This window comes from Paramisgurnus dabryanus, chromosome 22 (genome assembly GCF_030506205.2).
Source record: "Paramisgurnus dabryanus chromosome 22, PD_genome_1.1, whole genome shotgun sequence".
NCBI classification, from domain to species: Eukaryota; Metazoa; Chordata; class Actinopteri; order Cypriniformes; family Cobitidae; genus Paramisgurnus; species Paramisgurnus dabryanus.
In genome coordinates, this window is record NC_133358.1 from 10006897 (window position 1) to 10016958 (window position 10062).

The 10062-nt window shown below is 36.4% G+C and overlaps 1 protein-coding gene across 2 annotated transcripts in view; it reads left to right on the plus strand.

Moving 5' to 3' along the window:
* The window catches only part of adarb2 (adenosine deaminase RNA specific B2 (inactive)), a 205093-nt gene extending 195031 nt beyond the window's left edge, over positions 1 to 10062 (plus strand). Inside the window, exons 9-10 of one of the 2 annotated variants that reach the window (XM_065294726.2) lie at positions 5444 to 5625; positions 9058 to 10062. In XM_065294726.2, coding sequence (XP_065150798.2) covers positions 5444 to 5625; positions 9058 to 9234 — 359 coding nt within the window. In that variant the 3' untranslated portion in view covers positions 9235 to 10062. Of the gene's footprint in view, positions 1 to 5443; positions 5626 to 9057 lie in introns of those variants that run through there. The other variant, XM_065294727.2, reaches the window with a different exon arrangement.

Genomic DNA, 10062 nt, shown 5'->3' on the forward strand with positions numbered 1-10062 from the left:
TTTTTTGAGGAAAACATTGCAGGATTTTTCTTATTTTAATGGACTTTAATAGAGCCCAACATTTAATACTTAACTCAACACTTAACGGTTTTTTCAACGGAGTTTCAAAGGTCTATAAACGATCCCAAACGAGGCATAAGGGTCTTATCTAGCAAAACGATTGTCATTTTTGACAAGAAAAATAAAAAATATGTACTTTTAAAACACAACTTTTCGTCTAGGTCAAGTCCAGCGCGACCTAACGTAAATGCGTAGTGACGTAGGGAGGTCACGTGTTACATATATAAAACGCACATTTGCGGACCATTGTAAACAATAAACTGACACAAAGACATTAATTACTGTATCAGTTGACATACAACAACGTAGGAACGGCCCTCGTTCTCAACACTTGTAAACACTGGGGCGGAGTTTCGCGTTCGTCCTCTGTGACCTTTTGACGTCATGACGTATTGCGTGGGGTCAGCTGGCGCATCACGACCGGATCTACATGACGAGAAGTTGTGATTTAAAAGTGTATATTTGTTATTGTCAAAAATGACAATCGTTTTGCTAGATAAGACCCTTATGCCTCGTTTGGGATCGTTTAGAGTCCTTTGAAACTCTGTTGAAAAAAACGTTAAGTATTAAGTGTTGGGCTCTATTAAAGTCCATTAAAATGAGAAAAATCCTGCAATGTTTTCCTCAAAAAACATAATTTCTTCTCGACTGAACAAAGAAAGACATCAACATTTTGGATGACATGGTGGTGAGTAAATTATCTGGATTTTTCTTTTAAGAAAATGGACTAATCCTTTAAGTCTTTTTACTTTATTCAAGTACATTTTATCAGAGTGCTTTTCCTTTTTTTTACTTCACTACATTCTTAGCATGATATCACGCGTTTTATTTGACTATTTTATTTGATATTAAGGTACATAGTACTCAATAACTTTTACTCAAGTATAGACGGTTTCATCGGACGCACACGCGTGGTAAAGTAAGAGTTTGCCAAAGAAACACACTCTGTTAAAGTACAAATATTTGAAAATGTACTTAAGTAAAAATACTTGTGTACTTTACACCTTTGATAAAAAGGTCTCGGCTATAAAGAATTGCCAAAAAAGTCAATAATTTACACAAGTTTCAGTCACACTTTTTTTGGGGAGGGGGGTAAATACACTGTAACTACAGGCCGAAGTATGGTCCATTTTTCTAATGTACGCGAGGGTCTGCGTACAGTGCGCGTAACGCACTTTTTATTATCAGAAGAGTGCGCGCATACTCCGGTACATTGTACGAATAGGTCGCACGTGCGTGTATAGGAGTATGTGGTATGTACGCCATATACATTCAATATCCGCATGTGTCGAAAGTCAGCGCACAACAAAAAAAAAACTATGCTTTGTAGGGATGTGCGTTCGACTGTTTGCATATTTTTTTTAAACATTGGTGTTTAGCTGATGGAGAGGTTGCCTTTTCTAAAATCTTTACGGCGCCAAACAGGAAGTAGTTTATATCCCAGGAACGCTTTAACGTATTGAAACCAAACTTTGTACATGAATTTGGGTCTCCAATGTGAGGATGCACATTATCAAAAAAACAATCAAAAATTTTACGGAGCTAAACAGAAAGTCGTTCATATCTCAGGAATGCTTTCACGTATTGAAACCAAACTTTGTACATGAACTTGGGACTCCAATGTGAGGATGCACAAACTAAATTGGTGGCACCAGAGCAAGCACACTTTTGCAGTTCCTCCGGAAATGCATTTTCTAGTTTTAACTCTGTTATATGTTATAGTTGTTACCTAAATAATAAGAGAAACGTTGCCTACACTGTCAGAAAAAAAGGTACAAAACTGTAAAAAAAAAAAATGTCGCTGGGGTGGACACTTACAGTGGTTTTCCATTGCATAGTTTTTAAACTATGCAATTTAACTGGTACATAAGTTCAAAGGTACACACTAAGTCATTAGGCTATAATATTGTACCCCAAAAGGTACAACATTTCAATGTGTTGTATAACCATACAAAAATTAACATTTGAGGGTACCACCCCAGCGACAGAAAAGGTAGTACCTTTGTTGTATTTTGTGTTTATATCCACTAACTAAAATATTCAATCCTCACCTGTGCTGTAGTAGACATTACCTAAAGCACATTACACATTACCTTTTTATTTATCACGGGACAGACAGACCACACTATTGGATCCACCCATCCTCCAAATCAATCTCATCAAATACCTTATCACTGCCACTGAAGAGAACGAGAAGCTTTCACTCTTCCTCTCTCGCCCAATGGACCGCACGTCTCAGGCACGGCCCCTTTCACCACCATTGATGAGCTTCTTTCTTTGTGTGGACTCTCTTGTTTGGGGAAAATGGACTGGTTATTTTAAGCACTGCCATCATAAAGGGCCGCAGAGTTCCCGAGACGCGGTCGAGATCTCTTATCATAAGGGAAGCAAATGACCCCTTCAGTCAGGAAGCTAAAGCGAGACTGTCCTTTAAAACACGGGTCATACCTGCACTTAATGTTTGGACGCTTCGGCATAGCACTTATGTATAATACAAAATGTCACTTTTAGCACATAGCAATAGCCGTTTTAGAAATACAGCAATCAAATTTAGTGGCGTCTTGCATGAGATGCTCTGCATGATGGCAGAGATATAAAACGAAGATATAAACGTGAAGGTAATTTTGCTAAATAAGGTTGTGTTTTGTTACATAAATACTAAATTGAAGCTACAGACAACAACGATTTTAAAAATAATAGTCTTTGTGTGGTCGGTTAGCAGAGCAAAATATGAACTCTTTCCCCCGCCAGCCTGCGCCAACATTTTATGATTTTCAAAAAAGTTTAATGCCTTCCAGAAAATGATTTTATTTTAACTCTTTCACCGCCAGCGTTTTTAAAAAAAAGGTACCAGCCAGCGCCAGCGTTTTTCATGATTTTCCCCAAAGTTTTATGCCTTCCAGAAAATGTTCTTCTTTAAATATATAAACATACAATATACCAAATGAAAGAACAGACCGTCTGCTTTCAAAAAAAAAAAAACTTTTCACCCTACCTTCAGTAGTTCTTTTGTAATCAGCTTTTGAATATGGGTAGGTTTCTGCAAAAACACCATATTTTGAGCAAAAAGCAGAGATAATTCCATTTTTGTGACGGACTTTTCATAGAGATCCCATTCAGAGCAATCTTTAAAACAGACACGGACATGCAGCAGCTTGCCATAGGGCAATACTTCCGGTTTTAAAAAGTTGCGGATAATAGCAGTATTGCGGAAAGACGGAAAATCTCGTCATTGGCAGGGAAGCATTTTCTCTTGATTGACCAGATATCTCGTCAATGGTGGCGAAAGAGTTAATATATGAACATACAATATATTAAAATTAAACAATAGTAATAGTACCTCCCTTGCGATTCAAAATCGATATCAGACAGGTATTATGGTGTGAATCGTGAAATATTGTTACATCCCTGTGATTGGCCGAGCCTGGTTAAGTTCGGAAAAAAAAATTTGCTAGTCACTGGCGGTGTGCATGCAGCTTAAAGGGACACTCCACTTTTTTTGAAAATATGCTCATTTTTCAGCACCTATAGAGTTAAACTTTTGATTTTTACCATTTTGGAATCCATTCAGCTGATCTCCGGGTCTGGCGCTAGCACTTTTAGCATAGCTTAGCATAATCCAATGAATCTGATTAGACCATTAGTGTCACGCTAAAAAAATAACGAAAGAGTTTCGAGATATTTTTCCTATTTAAAACTTGACTCTTCTGTACTTACATCATGTACTAAGACCGACAGAAAGTTTAAAGTTGCGATTTTCTAGACAGATATGGCTAACATCAAAACTCTTTGGTTATTTTTAGTGTGATGCTAATGGTCTAATCAGATTCAATGGATTATGCTAAGCTATGAGTGGTAAAAGTGGTACTGCCAGACCCGGAAATTGGCTGAATGGATTCCAAAACGGTAACAATCAGATGCTTAACTCTAGGAGAGCTGGAAAATGTGCATATTTTCAAAAAAAGTGGAGTGTGCCTTTAAAGGTTCTCATTTATAAAGCGTGCGTACAGACAGATTTGATCGTAAAGTGTGCATACCCAAAAATCAGGTTTTTGGAAATATAATCCATTCTTGCTGCTCGAAAAAGGTTTAAACATTAAAAAGTGCTCTTTTATGTCTATGACAATAATCGTTTAAAGGCGGAGATCTGAAACTGATCAGCTGCGCACAAGTTGAAGCTGAAAGAAAGGGGTACATGCGTTTTCTGCACGTACGTTCGGTTTATGAATCACACGTACGCGTTTTTGATAAATGATCAAAAGATCAAATGTAGGCAGCATTTTATAAATGAGACCCAAGGTGTCTTAGCTCACACACTTTACACATTAGCAAAACGTTAATAAAAAAGATACAAAACATTACAAGCTAGCACCTAGCAACAGACATATTTAAAACCCAGCAATCACGTTTAGCGGTGTCTTGAGTAAAATAATTGCAATGACGGATAGACAACAACACAGAGAATGACAGTAAATAATGAAAACTGCTTGCAGGAAAATAAAAATGAAATGCTCTATTACCGACACAAAGGGATAAACTGGAGGAAGAGTATGAAAATTTGATAAAGAGAGAGAATAAAGTATGAGAGGGCTGTTGGCATAACAAAGAAACGTTATTAAAGTAGACAATCTATTACCTGTTTGAAGCCATGAAGAGAGAACTAGGGGCAAAAAGATCAAATTCTGCGATCATTTACTTACTTCAAACTTGGATTTGATTTTATTTCACATATTTCAGAATGTCCAGAGTATATCGATTAACACCCAAACAGCCCTTTGAATTCAAAAGGATTTTGATTGGCTGTCAATGGATATCGCTTTGAAATTCTCTTAAATTTCGGAAGATTTATACAGTCATTTTTTGCATTTTTAATCCTTAAAGGGAGACTTAATGATCAAACATTTTACATTTTATATTTATGCACTTGGCATTTATGCATTTGATGCTTTTAACCAAAACTTTGGGCTGCCAACTCGATGCTCCACTAGCTGAGCTACAGGAACAAATTTATGGTTGCCCATGCCTTTTAGACTAAATTCTGGTTTCTTTTTAACCCAATTCTGGGTAAATATTGGCCAGAACACATGTTCAAAATCGAATACCTTTGCAATGCAGACATGAAAATGCCTTGATACTTTCCACTTTAAGACGGAAAGAATGGCGTGTTAATTGGTGTAGCCGAGCGGCAATGATTGAGGAGCCCAAGAGATTCTTTGTGGTTGGAACCAGTGTTTACTGCGAAGATAGCACAGACGACACTCGCCTGCTAATGAAACACTTCAGCAATCACATGTTTAATAGAACCTCCCTTGAGTGCTTTTCTTCTTTTGCTTTCCTTCACCGATTCTCTTTGTTTTTTCCTTTGCATGCACGTGTGCTGTAGGCCTGAGCAGCACTGACTGCAGACAGCAGTGGAAGTCGGCATGTTACAGTGTCAACTGGACATCAGGAGACGCCCAAATGGAGGTGCTCAACGCATCTACTGGAAAGAGGAGGGACTCTGGAGCCCCGTCCAGACTTTGCAAACATGCGCTTTTTGCACGGTGGATCAGACTCTATAGGAAGGTGAGCACGGAAGAGTGTATTTAATTAAAGGATTAGTCCATTTTCTTAAAAAAAAAATCCAGATCATTAACTCACCACCATGTCATCCAAAATGTTGATGTCTTTCTTTGTTCAGTCGAGAAGATATTATGTTTTTTGAGGAAAACATTCCAGGATTTTTCTCATTTTAATGGAATTTAATGGACCCCAACACTTAACAGTTTTAATGCTGTTTAAAATTGCAGTTTCAAAGGACTCTAAACGATCTCAAACAAGGCATAAGGGTATTATCTAGCAAAATGATTGTCATTTTTGACAAGAAAAATAAAAATATGCACTTTTAAACCACAACTTCTCGTCTTACTCCGGTCATGTGACGCCCCAGCGCGACCTCACGCAGTGTGAAACTACACCCCAGTGTTTACAAGTGTGGAGAAAGAGGACCGTTCTGACGTTGTTGTATGTTGAATAATACTAATTAATGTCTTTGTGTCAGTATATTGTTTAAAATGGTCCACAAATGTGCGTTTCATATATGTAACACGTGACCTTTCCACGTCACTACACAATTACATGAGGTCGCACTGGCGCATCACAGGACCGGAGATAGATGAGAAGTTGTGGTTTAAAAGTGCATATTTTTTATTTTTCTTGTCAAAAATGACATTCGTTTCGCTAGATAAGACCCTTATGCCTCGTTTGGGATCGTTTAGAGTCCTTTGAAACTGCAATTTTAAACTGCATTAAAACTGTTAAGTGTTGGGGTCCATTAAAGGCCATTAAAATGAGAAAAATCCTGGAATGTTTTCCTCAAAAACATAATTTCTTCTCGACTGAACAAAGAAAGACATCAACATTTTGGATGACATGGTGGTGAGTATATTATCTGGATTTTTCTTTTAAAGAAAATTGACTAATCCTTTAACATTGCATGCATCGGCATCTTACATTATTAAACGAATAGTTCACCCAAAATGAACATTTTACCTACTCTCAAACAATTCAAGATGTAATATCATAGCTCGTTTCAGCTTTATAATGGCATTGGATGGTGCCCCATTTTTAAAGCTCCAAAAGTGCATCCATCCATCAAAAACTAATCCACACATTTATAAAATGTCTTCTGAAGTATAGCAATGTGTTTTTGTAATGTTGGGTCAGCGGCCATAGTTTATAAAGTTTGAAATATGTTATCACTTCACTTAAGAAGACATTTTAAAACATTTTAACTATATAGATTAGTTTTTGATGGAAAAATGGGAAACTATCCAATGCCATTATAAAGCTGTAAAGAGCCAAGACATTATTCAGTATAACTCTGTGTTTGGCTGAAAGATAAAAAAAGTAATATACACCTAGGATGCTTAAAGGCACACTCCACTTTTTTTGACAATATGCTCATTTTCCAGCTCCCCTAGAGTTAAACATTTGATTTTTACCGTTTTGGAATCCATTCAGCCGATCTCCGGGTCTAATAAAACGATTACATTAATACACCAATAGTAATACTTCAAATAAAGATTTTCATGTCCATCTTGACTTCATGCCATTCACCAAATGAAGCATGCAGCATAGGGAGGTCAGTTATAGTATTTCATAGCCTTGAAGTCACTGAATTGAAGAGTATGACTTGCAGTCTTTTAATGATCAGCTCCGATCCTGTGGCATTTTCTCAGGTCGAAACTAGTTGAGGATGAAGCATTTATTAGAAGATGGAAAAGCGTAGGGCAAAATTAGGTCCACATCATGTAAATGTATGGGAGAGATGCCGACTGCCGTACCAAATGCTGGCAGTTAAAGTCTAATGACTGTGGAAATGGTAATCATCTTGAAAAGCACTTGAGCGGCTTCCCATGGCAAACTCTCAGCGCACGCAGTCAGGGATGCAGAAGCGCGCGCACTAATCTCCAAAGTAACTTTTCTTTTCTCTGAGCCCCTCCGTTCGACGCATCCCTTCTTTTTTTGGTGTGTGCGAGAGTGTGCGACAAAGAAATGCACAAAAGCACGGAGAATGTTCAATTGCTTGTGAAATTTAAATGGAGAGATTACACAGCTGCTCAAACGCCACGTTTGTGCCGGCTCATTCGTTTTGTTTTGCTCTCTCACCATATCTTTCTTTTGTCTCTCGTCCCATCTTTCCCCATTTTTTTCTTTCTTAAATTTTCATTATTTTTGTTTTATGTTTATTTCTTTTTTGTTTGTCCTTTCTGTTTTTTTTTGTTGTTTTTCTTTTTTGCTTATTTGTCATCATTTGTTTTCTCTGGTTTGTTGTTTCCTTTTTGTTTGTTTCTTTTTTTTATCGTTTCTTCTGGTGTGTTTGTTACGGATCCCCTAAGGGCACATGGAGCAAAAATTAAATAAAGATTAGTTTTGCGTGCGCACGTGAAAGTATCGCGTGTGCACGTGAAAGTATCGCGTGTGCACGTGAAAGTATCGCGTGCACACGTGAATCTAACGCGTGCGCACGTTATATTTTCGCTTTCATGTGCACACGCGAAACTAAACTTAATACTTAGATAATAAAAAAATCTGCACATGAAGGTTTCGTGTGAGCACATGATTTTTTTACTCCAATGTCACCTTTGGGCTCGGTAGGTTTGTTTCTTTTTTTGTCATTCTTTCTGATTTGTTGGTTTCTTTTTGTTTTTCATTGTTTGTTTTCTCTGGTCTTTGTTTGTTTATTTATTTTTTGTCATTTTTTCTGGTTTGTTTGTTTATTTTTTGTTTTGTTTTTTGTTTGTCATTCTTTCTGGTTTGTTTTTGTATTTTTGTTTTGTTTTTTGTTTGTCATTCTTTCTGGTTTGTTTGTTTATTTTTTGTTTGTCATTCTTTCTGGTTTGTTTGTGTATTTTTTGTTTTGTTTTTTGTTTGTCATTCTTTCTGGTTTGTTTGTTTATTTATTTTTTTTGTCATTCTTTCTGGTTTGTTTGTTTCTTTTTGTTTAGTTTTTTTTTGTTTGTCATCCTTTCTGGTTTGTTGTTTGTCATCATTTGTTTTCTCTGGTCCGTTTGTTTGCTTATTTTTTGTGGTTTCTTCTGATTTGTTTGTTTATTTTTTGTTTTTCATCGTGGTTTCTCTAGTTTGTTTGTTTCTTTTTATTTATCTTTTTGTTTGTTTGTCATCATGTTTTCTCTGCTTTGTTTGTTTATTTTTATCTATCGTTTTGTTTGTTTGTTATCATTTTTTCTCTGGTCTGTTTGTTTGTTTCTTTTTTTGTTTGTCATTTCTTTTAGTTTGTTTGTTTCTTTCTTTTTGTTTATCTTTTTGTTTGTTTGTCATTATTTGTTTTCTCTAGTTTGTTTGTTTATTTTTTATCTGTCTTTTTTGTTTGTTTGTCATCATTTGTTTTCTCTGGTTTGTTTGTTTCTTATATGCTGTTTTTCTTTTTACATTTTTTCTTTTAACACTTTGCCTCTTTCAACTTCTTAATGTTTGTTTTCTTTCTCCGTACAGCTGGTGGTCCGAGGAGCACCTCAGAGTGACACGTCGCTGTTATACTGTGAAGCAAAGCAGGCCGCTGGCACTTACCAGACTGTGAAGCTGCAGTGGTTGAAGGGTCTACAAGAAGCAGGACTAGGGACCTGGGTCAGGAAACCTCCTGAGCAGGAAAACTTCACTATGACTGTATGAGTGTGAAAGCCTGACCTGATATCATCCCATCACCACTAAAACCACCCACACCCTCCACCAACCAGCTACCACCGGAGCCCTTTCTCATCCAGTCCACAATGTTCCACTGCCAGAAATACTTCACGGGAAGATGATGAAGGTGTCGTCAATATAGTAAACCTAAAATGGATGGAACGTCCTAGAATCAATAAAGCTTATCAACAGCATTTGTGACATATTGTTGATCACCACAAAAATTGACTTTGTCCCTCAGGTTTTTTTTTTATGTTAAGTAATATATTGTGGTGAAAAAAGGAAACTGGTATAAAAGCGGGTACAGAAAGTTAAAAAGCAGAAATGGGAAGCCCACAATATTTTTATGAAATTACACCTGAATACAAAAATGGGAAATAGGACTACTTTTCTAGGTGAACAAACTTATAGTTATGCCAAAAACTGTTAACTATTACATAAAGTTTCAAAACTTGACTGTAGTTACACTGTAAAATGTTAAATAAATGTTACAAAAATGTTACTGTAGTTATGTAGCTGTTTGCCAGTAACTTACTGTAGATTTAAATGTATGTTATTTACTGGCAACAGTTCGTTCAAAGTTAAACATAAAACATGAACAAGTCTTTATCTTTACAATAGAAAACTATAAAATAGTAGTCATGCAAAGCATTCTGGGAACCAGAAATCCTCATCAACTTTTTTCTTCAGAGTTTGGTTCTCAGTATGCTTTGAATGAGGGTGTTATTTAAGTTTTATTGTTTAAAGATAAAGTCAATGTTTAATTTTCATTTACCTTTGAACAAACTGTTGCACTGCAAAAAAATGATTTTCAAG